This window comes from Maylandia zebra, linkage group LG5 (assembly GCF_041146795.1).
Source record: "Maylandia zebra isolate NMK-2024a linkage group LG5, Mzebra_GT3a, whole genome shotgun sequence".
Taxonomy (NCBI): Eukaryota; Metazoa; Chordata; class Actinopteri; order Cichliformes; family Cichlidae; genus Maylandia; species Maylandia zebra.
Genome location: NC_135171.1, coordinates 26,172,393 through 26,193,114, shown reverse-complemented (window position 1 = coordinate 26,193,114; position 20,722 = coordinate 26,172,393). Strand labels below are relative to the sequence as shown.

Below are 20,722 nucleotides of genomic sequence, written 5' to 3'. Positions count from 1 at the left end.
TCTTAGCCTTTAGTGCTGGATGACCCCTGAAAAGGCACAAAGTCATCAGTTTTTCTATCAGTTTTAGTTTCAAGATATCAAGTTGTGAGTTTACTTATAGAAAAGTTTCTTGGGTGAATATTTTGGGGGTTTTCTTATTTTATTTTTTTTCTGTTCGGATGGCTATATATACGAATGTCTTAATGGCCGTTCTGCAGCAGCTCTGCTTCTCCTCCCTAAACTTGACTCTAATAGGATACAGGGCTTTTCCACTGATTGGGTTGCTAGAGAATAAAATTGGCTCTTAACTGTACCTCAGTGCTGAGCAGCACCCTAATCCAGCCGCCCCCGGGCTGCTAGGCTCCGTTGTTCTCCCTCAGCTCTCCCGTATGCTCCGATACGGATCTGATCCCCTGCACAATTTCATGCCTGCTTTGCCCTCTTCTCCTGCAGCAAAGCATCAATTACCCTCATAAAACAAATTCTGCCCCCTTCAGAAGCGTCAGCCAAACGCGTTCCCCATTCATACCTCCTTGGCAGCCAAATAGCCACAACCGCCTTAAACTTTGAACTCGATGTGCAAATCGGCAGCACGTTTCTGATGAGAATCACAATCACACAGAAAAAAGATTAAAAAGTAGCAGCTTCATGTAATATCTCCTGGCCACTTGTGCAACTATCGGCTGCACATCCACAGAAAATGCACACTTGCACAAATTCCCTTGAGGTGAGGAAAGATGTTTTTATTTTTTTCACTTATAAGAGGGAAGCATTAACTGCTAATTCAGGGCTTGGAAAACAGACTGTGCAGTGGGGTGACTCACTTACTCTCTGACCCTTCACTTCCATTTCTGCCACGCTAATCCCAGGTTAATGACGGGGACAAACGTCAGGAGGTGACATAACAACCATCTTAAGCACGAAGCCACTTGTATAACTACACATAAATTGAAGGAGCAAAGTCATTTTACTTACATGCAATACTGTCTATTAAACACATTACCCCGTATCACATTAGCTCTCTGTGGCTGGTATATTATGTAACTGCATTGTTATAAAAAGTTAATACATGTTTAATATGCATTTAGTCTCCTACTATAAAGTTGTTCCCAAACTCAAAGGGTTACAAGATAAACCTCAAGATGGTTAAAAGAAAACAAACTCTTCTGCAACACAAATTTAATTTTCTTTCATTTTTAAATTTTTCTTTACTTTAATGTTTTTTATTGTTTGTGAGAGCATACACTGTATGAAGGGAAGTACTGGGCCACACTTCTTAATCTTTGTGTTCAGTTGTGTTCAGTGCCTCGGATGTATAAAATAATCAAACACCTAGCTCTGTGTTCTACCTCTGCAGCCATTTGTGAAAGAATGGCTTTCATTCGAAAGAGCAATCTGAGTGTGTTACTGTAACAGGATGCAACCGTTGCAGTCAGTTTGAAATTCCCTCCTGGATATTCCACGATTCTACTGCGGCACCAGGGCTCTTATTCAGACCTGTGCCATAAAGAACACTTCAGGAAGTCATTCCTTCCATTCTTCATAAAACTGTACAAAAATTATTTTTTTAGTGACAGGAGAACACACCTGTCAGGCATACAATTCCTCATACATATATTTATAGTGTACATGTTGTTTATCTTGCACATTTACATTTGGTTTTGGAACTGAAGAAGCCATTTTGGATGAAAAGTTAAACATCCAAGTCCAAGTTTCTTTCAAGGCTCCTACTGACATCTGTACATGACAATTAATATTGTTCATTAAGTGTCACAGGAGTATGGTCACACTTGGCCTGGGGTTTCTGAAAAGGATCTTACAGAAAAGCACAGGATGCCTTTATGGAAATAACTGGTGTCAACTTTGTTACTCAGTACAGATACGCCACCTATTCAAACATACTAAGTGGGCCAAACAAGTTCAAATTGTGAGTCTAGCTGATTCTTAAGGCCAAGATGCTAACAGTTGACTCTTCGGGAGTAACTTCAAAGTTACTGAAAGATGCAGCGATCCAAATGTTAGGGACCAGAATTGGCCAATTTTCAGCGTGCTCAGCCGGTCAACCAACCATCGTCTGATTAAGAGCTGCTGTGTTTGAAGTATGCCTAATACACATGAAAGGTTGCAGGCAAACAGTCATTCACACTAGCAGCCACACAGTTACAGCGCTTCATTATGAATGGCATTCACTAAATTAAACCAACAAAAAAACTATGTAACAACAAACCTAATCAGATGCTGAAATCACCGTCATCCAGCTGAACGCTGAAACTTTAAAGAAACTAACAAAGCAACAAAGCTAAAGCTACACTGTAAAAAAAAAAATCCTAAAAAAACAGTAATATTCCGGCAGCTGGGACGCCAAAATAATATCAGAAAATACCAGAAAATAACTTTCTCATGAAAATACGGTTATTTTCAGTAATGACAATACAGTTTGTTGCCCTAATTTTACATGGGATTTTGCCTTTTTCAAGTGCTTTTAAACATTAAATTAGGAACATTTTAATGTGATTAAACAATGAAATTACCGATAAACAAGGTCAATGAATGTGGCAATATGAATAATAATACTTAAATGTACAGAAATACACAGTTAACAGTTGGTTTAAATAATAATGGATTGCATTCATATAGCGCTTTATGAGACCCTCAAAGCGCTTTATAATTCCCCTCTGGCCATCACCAGGAGGTGGTAGGTGAAGTGTCTTGCCCAAGGGCACAACGACGAAGAGTGTCCAAGTCGGGGCTCGAACCGGCAACCTTCTGATTACAAGGCGAACTGCCAAGTCTTGAGCCATGATTGCCCTAAACAACAATAATTATTTGATGTAAAAAAAAGTTTATAAGAATCATTTTATATATTTTCCCATAGCATTACATTTGAATTTAACAGTTCAATCTTTCAAATAACGGACAAATATTTGTGAAATTATGATACATTTCTGAATATATTTTAACAATCTAAATATGCATATGTACAGACAAATACATTTAAAAAACAAGAAAATTATGTTTTATTATATTTACAGTGATTTTACTTTAAGTTACATTTGAAATGTAAAATCACAGTCTATTTATGTAAATGTAATGATATTCTAGAAGAACAGTACAAAACTGTAAAATACACAGTAAAATACTTTTATAGTACAATTTTTTTACAGTGTATCCAGAGCTCAGCGCCAACAGCCTCGGTATGAGCAAAGGATCAAATTAGTGAAAATTATGCAGATGAGTAAAAAAAGAAAAAAGGTTCAAGTTCCTCTTGTCTGGACAATTTAAAAACATACTGGAAAATAAACTAAATACCTGACGTTTGTTTTGTTATATTAATCTGTCGCACCTGCTCTTGTTTGCCAAGATAAACTATGTCAGGTAATGCTGGGTGCAGAAATTATTTGAGCCTCTTTGTAGTAGCAGAGCACTTTATTTTTCAATTTGTGACAATCCTATCACTTGTATCTTATATAGTTTACTGTGAGAAAAGCTTGTTTTTGAAAAATTACAATTGGTGCATTCTCTGCTGACATGTGGATCACATTTGTGCTGTCTGTGCGACTGAGTGTTACTCAGTTGTGAAGTGGAAGCTCAAGCAGATTGCTGGGGACTTGATCGAACTGTTGTAGACCGATCGTTCAGACAAGTACAATAATTGACTCAAAGATTGTTGTAACTCAATTTGGAGAGAAACCTTTTCTGTGTACGTGTTAGTGAAGTACACTGTGTAGTCCATACAATGTAGTCAGTCTCACACACACACACACACACACACACACACACATACGGGTCTATGTGGTATGGCGGGACTATACTACGTCAATCCGCCCGGTGGTGGTTTAAGTGGACTACCCTTTTGAAAGGACTTAGAGCCAAGGGAGCGAGGTTAAAGTGTTCGAAAAAATCTGAAAAAAATTTGGGTCACTTCAGACCTCATACACTCCCTATAGAAGTCTAGATACACTGATACACACCAACCAGACTCTATTGTGTTTTCTGGAGACATTGTCCACTTGACAACAATGTGTTTTATGAGGTCCAAAAAAACAATATTGGGTCTTTAAAGGGACAATGATGTAATATGTAAATAGCTCATCATTACCATGAATACACATCTGACAGGACACAGGATTACTGGAACATCATTTTATTAGTGTTCTTGGATCTGAACATTAATTTTAACCATAAATAAAAAAAGAAATCTATGGACAAAAATGCCCACGCTTCCCACAGAAATATAAAAATATAGAAAACAGAAAAATTAAAAACATTTAAAATGAATTTTAATAGTTTAAAGGTAAATATTAAGGGGAGAAAATATGCATTTATAATTTTTTATTTTAAATATAACCCGTCAAAAAAAACCCTAAATAAATTAAATGTAAAAATTATGAAATACAAACTACTTCTGTATTTAACAAGAACTTTTTTTTCTTTAAACAGAACATCAGTGTTAACAACAATTGGCAATCTGACCAAGATGTAAAACCACAGCTCTCTAAACAGTTATTTTAGTTCATTTTTTTCTGCCTTTTTGCAGTTAATCCTCTGTTTCTTACAAAATCTCTTATGTTTTGAACTGTTCTTCCTGCCAACACCGGATCTTCTACCAATTTGCAATGACTGCATTCATTTTTGGTGGCTAGTTTCCCTTCGTTTATGTGGTCTTTAAAATGCCTCATCACTGCAGCAACCTCAGCCTTGGACCACATGTTTTTGGGAGCTCTTCGGGAATTGTGGGATTGAGCAGCATTTTTCTCTGGAAGATATATAAAGTAGTAGTAGTTAAAACAAACAAAAAACCAAACAAAAAAAACAAAAAACATTTGCTTGTTAAAAGAATGGATGCTACCCTGTACTAACTTCTGAAATGTGTTGCTACCATCAATATCAAAACGAGCTAAAATTCTGTTTGAAAATTTATCAAATTTCTAAAATGAGACAACATTTAGTGTTCCGCTGTGAATAAAAGACTGAATAAAAAGTTGAATAAAAGTCTCTTGATGCATGCTCAATCATCCAGGTAAGTAAATCCCAAAACGTTGATTCTGTTAATCTGGACGTAGCGTTTTCAGTGGGAGAAACATTTTGTCACTCATCCAAGTGACTTTTTGCCACCACTCTGCAGTTTGCCATATGTTGCAAAGTGATGAAACAATAATAAGCTTCGAGAACCAACTGCACCCCTTACCTTCAGAGGGAGCAGCAGTCTCACTTGCTGCAGGCATTGTGAGTAGTCCTTCATCTGCTGATTACACAATTTGATTAAGTTTTAATATTTGTAACAAACATTTTATCCACAGAAACCAAGCTAGTGGTAACTTACCACAATCTACAGTGTCTTGGGGCTGCGCTGTGTTTGTGGAATCAGCTACTGCATGTACAGGCTCACTGGTGCCACACGCCGACATTGTGAGTGCTGTGTCATCATCATCTGATTCACTCTCACTGTCCTTTGTTTCAGCATCACTTAATGCAATTTCATCTGAGAAATTGTGGGGGAAAAAAACCCAAAAAAACCAAACACATACAACCCCCCCAAAAACCTCACATTAACAACGAGATATGACAAAAAACAGAGCAAATACTGGAAATTATAGTACATAGTTTTACTATTTAAGGCCTGCTGCTGGGTTGTTGCCCTCCTATGGCCTACTCCACATCCAGGTAGCACCTCCATGCTCTGGACACTACACTAACAGACACAGCAAACCTTCTTGCCACAGCTCACATTGATGTGCTACACTAGATGAGCTGCACTACCTGAGCCACTTGTGTGGGTTGTAGACTGTCTCATGCTACCACTAAAATGAAATCACCGCCAGCATTCAAAAGTGACCATAACATCAGCCAGAAAGAATAAGTGCTGAGAAGTGGTCTGTGGTCACCACCTGCAGAACCAGTCCTTTATTATGGTGAATTGACTATAATTTCCACTTGTTGTCTACTCTATTTGCAAAACAGCATGTGAAACTGGTTGTCAGTGTTACTTCCTAAGTGAACAGTTTGATATAACAGAAGTGTGACTGACTTGGAGTAACATCGCATCGTTTAAGTGTTCCCTTTATTATTTTGAGCAGTTTATGTTATGGAATGGGGAATTGAGGACAATCCCAAGTATACCATTTTTACAAGGTCCTGCACCAATGAGGTAATACTACATTTCTTTAATTAGACGTGACCACCCATTAATTAAAAAGGGAGCAGTGTTCATTTCAGCTAGTCTTAACTTGTTGAACTCCATTAATGCTTTTTACTATATAATGTACCTATTCACTAAATGTCTCACCTTTGCACTTATAGCCAAGCCACTTGAGGGAGGAAACCAGTCCCACACACTGAATGCACTTGTCCAAAGATGATATTGTTGTGCACACCAGACGATGATTGTGACACTGTTAGCAAAATATTGCAACATTTATTTGTTTTGGACAGTTGGAAAGATGAGGTGTTTTCAATTCAGTTGCAGATATCAACTAATAAACTTCGTCCATGTAAATCACATCACACCCAGGTGACTGCCAAACACACACACACACAGCATCCATAAGGAATGATGATAGATTAAATTATTAGTTCATTAAGTGGTACACTGGATTATATTTACCCTTTCAGGCTCTGGATGTTTCAGGTCCAGATCATTGTTTGGAAAGCTGTTTGGTTGCGGCTTTAGGCAGCTCACAGTCTTCTGAATCTGGCTGGTCTCAGTCTTCGTGTGTAACAGATAGAGAATGAAGACAAAAGAACAGTAATCTGACAGTTACTAAAAATGCATCACTCAAGAGGATGAATAGACCATTTCACTATCGGCAAATAGCGTAAGGTACACATCGTGCATGAGAAACATTCATTAAAATCTGTCCTAGGTCAATGTTACCTCTTCAAAATCTTGCACTGAAGAAGAATGCATGGCTTCTGAGCCTTGCTGAGGCATTTCTTCATCAAGATCCTGCAACAAAGAAAAGATGGCACAAAGATTAGACCAAGTGCTCTTCTTGCAACTGTACTGGGCAGGCCTGTGCTTCTGTTTTTAATTTGCATGTGTGTGTGGGGGGGGGGCCTTTCCACTCAAGAAATGTTTTCTTCTGAAAAAAATACTGGCTACAATAGTTAACAACTGATTCCTTTGCAATCATCCATCCTCTTCCACTTATCCTTATCAGGATTGTGGGGTAGCAGTTTTGGGGCCTATACCAGCTACCATAGGGCAGTACAACCTGGACAGATCACCAGTCTAACATGGAAGGACAAGCATTTGCATTCACACCAAAGGGCAGTTTTGAATCACCAGTTAACCTAACCCCATAAGCTACATCTTTGGACTGTGGGAAGAAGCCAGAGTACACAGCGAGAGAGCCCATGCACTACCAGCAGTAAAAAGTGCCTAAAACAAGTTAAGTTGTATAGTACTATCTATCTTAATGTTCAAGCCTGAGTTTCAAACCACATAGAAACAAAGCACATGTAGTCAGTTCTGCATGCTGTAGGTCAAACTGTCAAGAAATACGAGAAGACCCCTCCTAAAACCAGAGTGATGTCACCATGAAGCAAACTTTGACGGAGTCTCCCAATAACAGTGTGGTCCTCCTAAGTCACATTTGGGTGGTTAACACACACACACACACTCAGATGTTATCCAGACTTGCACTTTGAAACAATGAAAAGGACCTACAAGCCACAGTCCATGTAAATCACATCACACCCAGGTGACTGCCAAACACAAACACACACACAGCATCCATAAAGAATGATGATAGATTAAATTATTAGTTCATTAAGTGGTACACTGGATTATATTTACCCTTTCAGGCTCTGGATGTTTCAGGTCCAGATCATTGTTTGGAAAGCTGTTTGGTTGCGGCTTTAGGCAGCTCACAGTCTTCTGAATCTGGCTGGTCTCAGTCTTCGTGTGTAACAGATAGAGAATGAAGACAAAAGAACAGTAATCTGACAGTTACTAAAAATGCATCACTCAAGAGGATGAATAGACCATTTCACTATCGGCAAATAGCGTAAGGTACACATCGTGCATGAGAAACATTCATTAAAATCTGTCCTAGGTCAATGTTACCTCTTCAAAATCTTGCACTGAAGAAGAATGCATGGCTTCTGAGCCTTGCTGAGGCATTTCTTCATCAAGATCCTGCAACAAAGAAAAGATGGCACAAAGATTAGACCAAGTGCTCTTCTTGCAACTGTACTGGGCAGTCCTGTGCTTCTGTCTTTAATTTGCATGTGTGTGTGTGTGTGTGTGGGGGGGGGGGGGGGGGGGGGGGGGGGCTTTCCACTCAAGAAATGTTTTCTTCTGAAAAAAATACTGGCTACAATAATTAACAACTGATTCCTTTGCAATCATCCATCCTCTTCCACTTATCCTTATCAGGATTGTGGGGTAGCAGTTTTGGGGCCTATACCAGCTACCATAGGGCAGTACAACCTGGACAGATCACCAGTCTAACATGGAAGGACAAGCATTTGCATTCACACCAAAGGGCAGTTTTGAATCACCAGTTAACCTAACCCCATAAGCTACATCTTTGGACTGTGGGAAGAAGCCAGAGTACACAGCCAGAGAGAGCCCATGCACTACAGCAGTAAAAAGTGCCTAAAACAAGTTAAGAAGTTGTATAGTACTATCTATCTTAATGTTCAAGCCTGAGTTTCAAAAAATTTCAACATAGAAACAAAGCACATGCAGTCAGCTCTGCATGCTGTAGGTCAAACTGTCAAGACATACGAGAAGACCCCTCCTAAAACCAGAGTGATGTCACCATGAAGCAAACTTTGACGGAGTCCCCCAATAACAGTGTGGTCCTCCTAAGTCACATTTGGGTGGTTAACACACACACACACACACACACTCAGATGTTATCCAGACTTGCACTTTGAAACAATGAAAAGGACCTACAAGCCACGGTCCATGTAAATCACATCACACCCAGGTGACTGCCAAACACACACACACACAGCATCCATAAAGAATGATGATAGATTAAATTATTAGTTCATTAAGTGGTACACTGGATTATATTTACCCTTTCAGGCTCTGGATGTTTCAGGTCCAGATCATTGTTTGGAAAGCTGTTTGGTTGCGGCTTTAGGCAGCTCACAGTCTTCTGAATCTGGCTGGTCTCAGTCTTCGTGTGTAACAGATAGAGAATGAAGACAAAAGAACAGTAATCTGACAGTTACTAAAAATGCATCACTCAAGAGGATGAATAGACCATTTCACTATCGGCAAATAGCGTAAGGTACACATCGTGCATGAGAAACATTCATTAAAATCTGTCCTAGGTCAATGTTACCTCTTCAAAATCTTGCACTGAAGAAGAATGCATGGCTTCTGAGCCTTGCTGAGGCATTTCTTCATCAAGATCCTGCAACAAAGAAAAGATGGCACAAAGATTAGACCAAGTGCTCTTCTTGCAACTGTACTGGGCAGGCCTGTGCTTCTGTTTTTAATTTGCATGTGTGTGTGTGTGTGTGTGGGGGGGGGCTTTCCACTCAAGAAATGTTTTCTTCTGAAAAAAATACTGGCTACAATAGTTAACAACTGATTCCTTTGCAATCATCCATCCTCTTCCACTTATCCTTATCAGGATTGTGGGGTAGCAGTTTTGGGGCCTATACCAGCTACCATAGGGCAGTACAACCTGGACAGATCACCAGTCTAACATGGAAGGACAAGCATTTGCATTCACACCAAAGGGCAGTTTTGAATCACCAGTTAACCTAACCCCATAAGCTACATCTTTGGACTGTGGGAAGAAGCCAGAGTACACAGCGAGAGAGCCCATGCACTACCAGCAGTAAAAAGTGCCTAAAACAAGTTAAGTTGTATAGTACTATCTATCTTAATGTTCAAGCCTGAGTTTCAAACCACATAGAAACAAAGCACATGTAGTCAGTTCTGCATGCTGTAGGTCAAACTGTCAAGAAATACGAGAAGACCCCTCCTAAAACCAGAGTGATGTCACCATGAAGCAAACTTTGACGGAGTCTCCCAATAACAGTGTGGTCCTCCTAAGTCACATTTGGGTGGTTAACACACACACACACACACACACTCAGATGTTATCCAGACTTGCACTTTGAAACAATGAAAAGGACCTACAAGCCACGGTCCATGTAAATCACATCACACCCAGGTGACTGCCAAACACACACACACACAGCATCCATAAAGAATGATGATAGATTAAATTATTAGTTCATTAAGTGGTACACTGGATTATATTTACCCTTTCAGGCTCTGGATGTTTCAGGTCCAGATCATTGTTTGGAAAGCTGTTTGGTTGCGGCTTTAGGCAGCTCACAGTCTTCTGAATCTGGCTGGTCTCAGTCTTCGTGTGTAACAGATAGAGAATGAAGACAAAAGAACAGTAATCTGACAGTTACTAAAAATGCATCACTCAAGAGGATGAATAGACCATTTCACTATCGGCAAATAGCGTAAGGTACACATCGTGCATGAGAAACATTCATTAAAATCTGTCCTAGGTCAATGTTACCTCTTCAAAATCTTGCACTGAAGAAGAATGCATGGCTTCTGAGCCTTGCTGAGGCATTTCTTCATCAAGATCCTGCAACAAAGAAAAGATGGCACAAAGATTAGACCAAGTGCTCTTCTTGCAACTGTACTGGGCAGGCCTGTGCTTCTGTCTTTAATTTGCATGTGTGTGTGTGTGTGTGTGTGGGGGGGGGGGGGGGGGGGGGGGGGGGGGGGGCTTTCCACTCAAGAAATGTTTTCTTCTGAAAAAAATACTGGCTACAATAGTTAACAACTGATTCCTTTGCAATCATCCATCCTCTTCCACTTATCCTTATCAGGATTGTGGGGTAGCAGTTTTGGGGCCTATACCAGCTACCATAGGGCAGTACAACCTGGACAGATCACCAGTCTAACATGGAAGGACAAGCATTTGCATTCACACCAAAGGGCAGTTTTGAATCACCAGTTAACCTAACCCCATAAGCTACATCTTTGGACTGTGGGAAGAAGCCAGAGTACACAGCGAGAGAGCCCATGCACTACCAGCAGTAAAAAGTGCCTAAAACAAGTTAAGTTGTATAGTACTATCTATCTTAATGTTCAAGCCTGAGTTTCAAACCACATAGAAACAAAGCACATGTAGTCAGTTCTGCATGCTGTAGGTCAAACTGTCAAGAAATACGAGAAGACCCCTCCTAAAACCAGAGTGATGTCACCATGAAGCAAACTTTGACGGAGTCTCCCAATAACAGTGTGGTCCTCCTAAGTCACATTTGGGTGGTTAACACACACACACACACTCAGATGTTATCCAGACTTGCACTTTGAAACAATGAAAAGGACCTACAAGCCACAGTCCATGTAAATCACATCACACCCAGGTGACTGCCAAACACAAACACACACACAGCATCCATAAAGAATGATGATAGATTAAATTATTAGTTCATTAAGTGGTACACTGGATTATATTTACCCTTTCAGGCTCTGGATGTTTCAGGTCCAGATCATTGTTTGGAAAGCTGTTTGGTTGCGGCTTTAGGCAGCTCACAGTCTTCTGAATCTGGCTGGTCTCAGTCTTCGTGTGTAACAGATAGAGAATGAAGACAAAAGAACAGTAATCTGACAGTTACTAAAAATGCATCACTCAAGAGGATGAATAGACCATTTCACTATCGGCAAATAGCGTAAGGTACACATCGTGCATGAGAAACATTCATTAAAATCTGTCCTAGGTCAATGTTACCTCTTCAAAATCTTGCACTGAAGAAGAATGCATGGCTTCTGAGCCTTGCTGAGGCATTTCTTCATCAAGATCCTGCAACAAAGAAAAGATGGCACAAAGATTAGACCAAGTGCTCTTCTTGCAACTGTACTGGGCAGTCCTGTGCTTCTGTCTTTAATTTGCATGTGTGTGTGTGTGTGTGGGGGGGGGGGGGGCTTTCCACTCAAGAAATGTTTTCTTCTGAAAAAGATACTGGCTACAATAATTAACAACTGATTCCTTTGCAATCATCCATCCTCTTCCACTTATCCTTATCAGGATTGTGGGGTAGCAGTTTTGGGGCCTATACCAGCTACCATAGGGCAGTACAACCTGGACAGATCACCAGTCTAACATGGAAGGACAAGCATTTGCATTCACACCAAAGGGCAGTTTTGAATCACCAGTTAACCTAACCCCATAAGCTACATCTTTGGACTGTGGGAAGAAGCCAGAGTACACAGCCAGAGAGAGCCCATGCACTAAAGCAGTAAAAAGTGCCTAAAACAAGTTAAGAAGTTGTATAGTACTATCTATCTTAATGTTCAAGCCTGAGTTTCAAAAAATTTCAACATAGAAACAAAGCACATGCAGTCAGCTCTGCATGCTGTAGGTCAAACTGTCAAGACATACGAGAAGACCCCTCCTAAAACCAGAGTGATGTCACCATGAAGCAAACTTTGACGGAGTCCCCCAATAACAGTGTGGTCCTCCTAAGTCACATTTGGGTGGTTAACACACACACACACACACACTCAGATGTTATCCAGACTTGCACTTTGAAACAATGAAAAGGACCTACAAGCCACGGTCCATGTAAATCACATCACACCCAGGTGACTGCCAAACACACACACACACAGCATCCATAAAGAATGATGATAGATTAAATTATTAGTTCATTAAGTGGTACACTGGATTATATTTACCCTTTCAGGCTCTGGATGTTTCAGGTCCAGATCATTGTTTGGAAAGCTGTTTGGTTGCGGCTTTAGGCAGCTCACAGTCTTCTGAATCTGGCTGGTCTCAGTCTTCGTGTGTAACAGATAGAGAATGAAGACAAAAGAACAGTAATCTGACAGTTACTAAAAATGCATCACTCAAGAGGATGAATAGACCATTTCACTATCGGCAAATAGCGTAAGGTACACATCGTGCATGAGAAACATTCATTAAAATCTGTCCTAGGTCAATGTTGCCTCTTCAAAATCTTGCACTGAAGAAGAATGCATGGCTTCTGAGCCTTGCTGAGGCATTTCTTCATCAAGATCCTGCAACAAAGAAAAGATGGCACAAAGATTAGACCAAGTGCTCTTCTTGCAACTGTACTGGGCAGGCCTGTGCTTCTGTTTTTAATTTGCATGTGTGTGTGTGTGTGTGGGGGGGGGGGCTTTCCACTCAAGAAATGTTTTCTTCTGAAAAAAATACTGGCTACAATAGTTAACAACTGATTCCTTTGCAATCATCCATCCTCTTCCACTTATCCTTATCAGGATTGTGGGGTAGCAGTTTTGGGGCCTATACCAGCTACCATAGGGCAGTACAACCTGGACAGATCACCAGTCTAACATGGAAGGACAAGCATTTGCATTCACACCAAAGGGCAGTTTTGAATCACCAGTTAACCTAACCCCATAAGCTACATCTTTGGACTGTGGGAAGAAGCCAGAGTACACAGCGAGAGAGCCCATGCACTACCAGCAGTAAAAAGTGCCTAAAACAAGTTAAGTTGTATAGTACTATCTATCTTAATGTTCAAGCCTGAGTTTCAAACCACATAGAAACAAAGCACATGTAGTCAGTTCTGCATGCTGTAGGTCAAACTGTCAAGAAATACGAGAAGACCCCTCCTAAAACCAGAGTGATGTCACCATGAAGCAAACTTTGACGGAGTCTCCCAATAACAGTGTGGTCCTCCTAAGTCACATTTGGGTGGTTAACACACACACACACACACACACACTCAGATGTTATCCAGACTTGCACTTTGAAACAATGAAAAGGACCTACAAGCCACGGTCCATGTAAATCACATCACACCCAGGTGACTGCCAAACACACACACACACAGCATCCATAAAGAATGATGATAGATTAAATTATTAGTTCATTAAGTGGTACACTGGATTATATTTACCCTTTCAGGCTCTGGATGTTTCAGGTCCAGATCATTGTTTGGAAAGCTGTTTGGTTGCGGCTTTAGGCAGCTCACAGTCTTCTGAATCTGGCTGGTCTCAGTCTTCGTGTGTAACAGATAGAGAATGAAGACAAAAGAACAGTAATCTGACAGTTACTAAAAATGCATCACTCAAGAGGATGAATAGACCATTTCACTATCGGCAAATAGCGTAAGGTACACATCGTGCATGAGAAACATTCATTAAAATCTGTCCTAGGTCAATGTTACCTCTTCAAAATCTTGCACTGAAGAAGAATGCATGGCTTCTGAGCCTTGCTGAGGCATTTCTTCATCAAGATCCTGCAACAAAGAAAAGATGGCACAAAGATTAGACCAAGTGCTCTTCTTGCAACTGTACTGGGCAGGCCTGTGCTTCTGTTTTTAATTTGCATGTGTGTGTGTGTGTGGGGGGGGGGGGGGGGGGGGGGGGGGGGGGGGCTTTCCACTCAAGAAATGTTTTCTTCTGAAAAAAATACTGGCTACAATAGTTAACAACTGATTCCTTTGCAATCATCCATCCTCTTCCACTTATCCTTATCAGGATTGTGGGGTAGCAGTTTTGGGGCCTATACCAGCTACCATAGGGCAGTACAACCTGGACAGATCACCAGTCTAACATGGAAGGACAAGCATTTGCATTCACACCAAAGGGCAGTTTTGAATCACCAGTTAACCTAACCCCATAAGCTACATCTTTGGACTGTGGGAAGAAGCCAGAGTACACAGCGAGAGAGCCCATGCACTACCAGCAGTAAAAAGTGCCTAAAACAAGTTAAGTTGTATAGTACTATCTATCTTAATGTTCAAGCCTGAGTTTCAAACCACATAGAAACAAAGCACATGTAGTCAGTTCTGCATGCTGTAGGTCAAACTGTCAAGAAATACGAGAAGACCCCTCCTAAAACCAGAGTGATGTCACCATGAAGCAAACTTTGACGGAGTCTCCCAATAACAGTGTGGTCCTCCTAAGTCACATTTGGGTGGTTAACACACACACACACACTCAGATGTTATCCAGACTTGCACTTTGAAACAATGAAAAGGACCTACAAGCCACAGTCCATGTAAATCACATCACACCCAGGTGACTGCCAAACACAAACACACACACAGCATCCATAAAGAATGATGATAGATTAAACTATTAGTTCATTAAGTGGTACACTGGATTATATTTACCCTTTCAGGCTCTGGATGTTTCAGGTCCAGATCATTGTTTGGAAAGCTGTTTGGTTGCGGCTTTAGGCAGCTCACAGTCTTCTGAATCTGGCTGGTCTCAGTCTTCGTGTGTAACAGATAGAGAATGAAGACAAAAGAACAGTAATCTGACAGTTACTAAAAATGCATCACTCAAGAGGATGAATAGACCATTTCACTATCGGCAAATAGCGTAAGGTACACATCGTGCATGAGAAACATTCATTAAAATCTGTCCTAGGTCAATGTTACCTCTTCAAAATCTTGCACTGAAGAAGAATGCATGGCTTCTGAGCCTTGCTGAGGCATTTCTTCATCAAGATCCTGCAACAAAGAAAAGATGGCACAAAGATTAGACCAAGTGCTCTTCTTGCAACTGTACTGGGCAGTCCTGTGCTTCTGTCTTTAATTTGCATGTGTGTGTGTGTGTGTGTGTGGGGGGGGGGGGGGGGGGGGGCTTTCCACTCAAGAAATGTTTTCTTCTGAAAAAAATACTGGCTACAATAATTAACAACTGATTCCTTTGCAATCATCCATCCTCTTCCACTTATCCTTATCAGGATTGTGGGGTAGCAGTTTTGGGGCCTATACCAGCTACCATAGGGCAGTACAACCTGGACAGATCACCAGTCTAACATGGAAGGACAAGCATTTGCATTCACACCAAAGGGCAGTTTTGAATCACCAGTTAACCTAACCCCATAAGCTACATCTTTGGACTGTGGGAAGAAGCCAGAGTACACAGCCAGAGAGAGCCCATGCACTACAGCAGTAAAAAGTGCCTAAAACAAGTTAAGAAGTTGTATAGTACTATCTATCTTAATGTTCAAGCCTGAGTTTCAAAAAATTTCAACATAGAAACAAAGCACATGCAGTCAGCTCTGCATGCTGTAGGTCAAACTGTCAAGACATACGAGAAGACCCCTCCTAAAACCAGAGTGATGTCACCATGAAGCAAACTTTGACGGAGTCCCCCAATAACAGTGTGGTCCTCCTAAGTCACATTTGGGTGGTTAACACACACACACACACACACACTCAGATGTTATCCAGACTTGCACTTTGAAACAATGAAAAGGACCTACAAGCCACGGTCCATGTAAATCACATCACACCCAGGTGACTGCCAAACACACACACACACAGCATCCATAAAGAATGATGATAGATTAAATTATTAGTTCATTAAGTGGTACACTGGATTATATTTACCCTTTCAGGCTCTGGATGTTTCAGGTCCAGATCATTGTTTGGAAAGCTGTTTGGTTGCGGCTTTAGGCAGCTCACAGTCTTCTGAATCTGGCTGGTCTCAGTCTTCGTGTGTAACAGATAGAGAATGAAGACAAAAGAACAGTAATCTGACAGTTACTAAAAATGCATCACTCAAGAGGATGAATAGACCATTTCACTATCGGCAAATAGCGTAAGGTACACATCGTGCATGAGAAACATTCATTAAAATCTGTCCTAGGTCAATGTTACCTCTTCAAAATCTTGCACTGAAGAAGAATGCATGGCTTCTGAGCCTTGCTGAGGCATTTCTTCATCAAGATCCTGCAACAAAGAAAAGATGGCACAAAGATTAGACCAAGTGCTCTTCTTGCAACTGTACTGGGCAGGCCTGTGCTTCTGTCTTTAATTTGCATGTGTGTGTGTGTGTGTGTGTGTGGGGGGGGGGGGGGGGGGCTTTCCACTCAAGAAATGTTTTCTTCTGAAAAAAATACTGGCTACAATAGTTAACAACTGATTCCTTTGCAATCATCCATCCTCTTCCACTTATCCTTATCAGGATTGTGGGGTAGCAGTTTTGGGGCCTATACCAGCTACCATAGGGCAGTACAACCTGGACAGATCACCAGTCTAACATGGAAGGACAAGCATTTGCATTCACACCAAAGGGCAGTTTTGAATCACCAGTTAACCTAACCCCATAAGCTACATCTTTGGACTGTGGGAAGAAGCCAGAGTACACAGCGAGAGAGCCCATGCACTACCAGCAGTAAAAAGTGCCTAAAACAAGTTAAGTTGTATAGTACTATCTATCTTAATGTTCAAGCCTGAGTTTCAAACCACATAGAAACAAAGCACATGTAGTCAGTTCTGCATGCTGTAGGTCAAACTGTCAAGAAATACGAGAAGACCCCTCCTAAAACCAGAGTGATGTCACCATGAAGCAAACTTTGACGGAGTCTCCCAATAACAGTGTGGTCCTCCTAAGTCACATTTGGGTGGTTAACACACACACACACACTCAGATGTTATCCAGACTTGCACTTTGAAACAATGAAAAGGACCTACAAGCCACAGTCCATGTAAATCACATCACACCCAGGTGACTGCCAAACACAAACACACACACAGCATCCATAAAGAATGATGATAGATTAAATTATTAGTTCATTAAGTGGTACACTGGATTATATTTACCCTTTCAGGCTCTGGATGTTTCAGGTCCAGATCATTGTTTGGAAAGCTGTTTGGTTGCGGCTTTAGGCAGCTCACAGTCTTCTGAATCTGGCTGGTCTCAGTCTTCGTGTGTAACAGATAGAGAATGAAGACAAAAGAACAGTAATCTGACAGTTACTAAAAATGCATCACTCAAGAGGATGAATAGACCATTTCACTATCGGCAAATAGCGTAAGGTACACATCGTGCATGAGAAACATTCATTAAAATCTGTCCTAGGTCAATGTTACCTCTTCAAAATCTTGCACTGAAGAAGAATGCATGGCTTCTGAGCCTTGCTGAGGCATTTCTTCATCAAGATCCTGCAACAAAGAAAAGATGGCACAAAGATTAGACCAAGTGCTCTTCTTGCAACTGTACTGGGCAGTCCTGTGCTTCTGTCTTTAATTTGCATGTGTGTGTGTGTGTGTGTGTGTGTGTGTGTGGGGGGGGGGGGGCTTTCCACTCAAGAAATGTTTTCTTCTGAAAAAAATACTGGCTACAATAATTAACAACTGATTCCTTTGCAATCATCCATCCTCTTCCACTTATCCTTATCAGGATTGTGGGGTAGCAGTTTTGGGGCCTATACCAGCTACCATAGGGCAGTACAACCTGGACAGATCACCAGTCTAACATGGAAGGACAAGCATTTGCATTCACACCAAAGGGCAGTTTTGAATCACCAGTTAACCTAACCCCATAAGCTACATCTTTGGACTGTGGGAAGAAGCCAGAGTACACAGCCAGAGAGAGCCCATGCACTAAAGCAGTAAAAAGTGCCTAAAACAAGTTAAGAAGTTGTATAGTACTATCTATCTTAATGTTCAAGCCTGAGTTTCAAAAAATTTCAACATAGAAACAAAGCACATGCAGTCAGCTCTGCATGCTGTAGGTCAAACTGTCAAGACATACGAGAAGACCCCTCCTAAAACCAGAGTGATGTCACCATGAAGCAAACTTTGACGGAGTCCCCCAATAACAGTGTGGTCCTCCTAAGTCACATTTGGGTGGTTAACACACACACACACACACACTCAGATGTTATCCAGACTTGCACTTTGAAACAATGAAAAGGACCTACAAGCCACGGTCCATGTAAATCACATCACACCCAGGTGACTGCCAAACACACACACACACAGCATCCATAAAGAATGATGATAGATTAAATTATTAGTTCATTAAGTGGTACACTGGATTATATTTACCCTTTCAGGCTCTGGATGTTTCAGGTCCAGATCATTGTTTGGAAAGCTGTTTGGTTGCGGCTTTAGGCAGCTCACAGTCTTCTGAATCTGGCTGGTCTCAGTCTTCGTGTGTAACAGATAGAGAATGAAGACAAAAGAACAGTAATCTGACAGTTACTAAAAATGCATCACTCAAGAGGATGAATAGACCATTTCACTATCGGCAAATAGCGTAAGGTACACATCGTGCATGAGAAACATTCATTAAAATCTGTCCTAGGTCAATGTTACCTCTTCAAAATCTTGCACTGAAGAAGAATGCATGGCTTCTGAGCCTTGCTGAGGCATTTCTTCATCAAGATCCTGCAACAAAGAAAAGATGGCACAAAGATTAGACCAAGTGCTCTTCTTGCAACTGTACTGGGCAGGCCTGTGCTTCTGTCTTTAATTTGCATGTGTGTGTGTGTGTGTGTGGGGGGGGGGGGGGGCTTTCCACTCAAGAAATGTTTTCTTCTGAAAAAAATACTGGCTACAATAGTTAACAACTGATTCCTTTGCAATCATCCATCCTCTTCCACTTATCCTTATCAGGATTGTGGGGTAGCAGTTTTGGGGCCTATACCAGCTACCATAGGGCAGTACAACCTGGACAGATCACCAGTCTAACATGGAAGGACAAGCATTTGCATTCACACCAAAGGGCAGTTTTGAATCACCAGTTAACCTAACCCCATAAGCTACATCTTTGGACTGTGGGAAGAAGCCAGAGTACACAGCCAGAGAGAGCCCATGCACTAAAGCAGTAAAAAGTGCCTAAAACAAGTTAAGAAGTTGTATAGTACTATCTATCTTAATGTTCAAGCCTGAGTTTCAAAAAATTTCAACATAGAAACAAAGCACATGCAGTCAGCTCTGCATGCTGTAGGTCAAACTGTCAAGAAATACGAGAAGACCCCTCCTAAAACCAGAGTGATGTCACCATGAAGCAAACTTTGACGGAGTCTCCCAATAACAGTGTGGTCCTCCTAAGTCACATTTGGGTGGTTAACACACACACACACACACACACACTCAGATGTTATCAGAAGTTGTGGCGCCGTTTCCTGTAGGTACCGCCTATATATATAGCCTACCAATCACAATGACTTCCGGCCGTGTGTATTGAAAATGTGTATTAAATTGCAGTACCTACACACATCCACTCTAACTCGAAACGTCGCCGTGCAATACACTGGAATACACAAAAATCAGGTGAGGGGTATAGGTGGACTTTTAAGAAAATCAGAAAATCTTTTAATTATAGTTTAATAAATGAATTTACACTACAGTTTAAGCAAATACAGGTCAAAAGATAAATAATGACCTCATAAGAAGTAGAAAAAAATATTATTTAGACACTTAAAAATGCATTTACAAGTCATGTTTTAGGGGGACACATGAATACACAGCAAAAAGTCGAAATGTCCCCGGAGCCCAGGTACAGCGCAGGTCAAATGTCAATCCATACCACATAGACGCACTCACACACACACACACACACACACACACACACACACACACACACACACACACTGAATTTGGTGACCTGTGTTAAGGTGTTGTTTCATTTAATAGTTATATTATTTAACCATACCATATCCATCCCTCCGCCCATGGAGCCTATCCCACCTGCCATTAGGTGATAGGCAGGGTACACCCTCTACAAGTCATCGCTTCCATATTATACACAAGGAGTAACCAATACTTTTCACAAGGGGCCAAATGAGAAACTGGGACTCTTCAATTCGCTGAACTCAGTTCTGCCCAGTATTTATTTTAATCGTTTATAAGCTTGAAAACAGTCCTAGTTTTTCATGTAGCACTTTGGGAAAATTAATTGGCCACTCCTGATTTACAGAAACTACTAGTTTAACGGGTGCATTTTTTTCACATGAATACAGTCATTTTACTTTAACTTTAGTAAAATATAAAGACTTCT

General features: G+C 40.9%; 1 protein-coding gene and 1 long non-coding RNA gene across 2 annotated transcripts; both read right to left on the bottom strand.

Moving 5' to 3' along the window:
* Positions 1-4,107: 4,107 nt before the first annotated feature.
* LOC143418641 (uncharacterized) lies at positions 4,108-5,391 on the bottom strand. Its single transcript, XR_013098659.1, has 3 exons — positions 5,303-5,391; positions 5,168-5,224; positions 4,108-4,735 (listed from the first exon to the last, which is right to left on the bottom strand). It is a non-coding gene; the product is annotated as an uncharacterized LOC143418641 (long non-coding RNA).
* A 7,525-nt stretch (positions 5,392-12,916) lies between these two features.
* Positions 12,917-20,419, bottom strand: LOC112434847 (uncharacterized). Its single transcript, XM_076884434.1, has 12 exons — positions 20,378-20,419; positions 19,036-19,107; positions 18,766-18,867; positions 17,806-17,877; positions 17,536-17,637; positions 16,591-16,662; positions 16,321-16,422; positions 15,361-15,432; positions 15,091-15,192; positions 14,140-14,211; positions 13,870-13,971; positions 12,917-13,003 (listed from the first exon to the last, which is right to left on the bottom strand). Exons 1-12 carry the CDS (start codon positions 20,417-20,419, stop codon positions 12,917-12,919), a joined length of 999 nt encoding a protein of 332 aa, XP_076740549.1.
* Between the last annotated feature and the right edge of the window lie 303 nt (positions 20,420-20,722).

Bases quoted from the DNA above. Each gene is read 5' to 3' on its own strand.
- LOC112434847 (XM_076884434.1), bottom strand. From the start codon at position 20,419: ATGGCAGGTGGGATAGGCTCCATGGGCGGAGGGATGGATATG. The intron at 17,878-18,765 runs GTAAATATAATC...TCTTTGTTGCAG, and splicing joins AACATCCAGAGCCTGAAAGG to GATCTTGATGAAGAAATGCC. The intron at 16,663-17,535 runs GTAAATATAATC...TCTTTGTTGCAG, and splicing joins AACATCCAGAGCCTGAAAGG to GATCTTGATGAAGAAATGCC.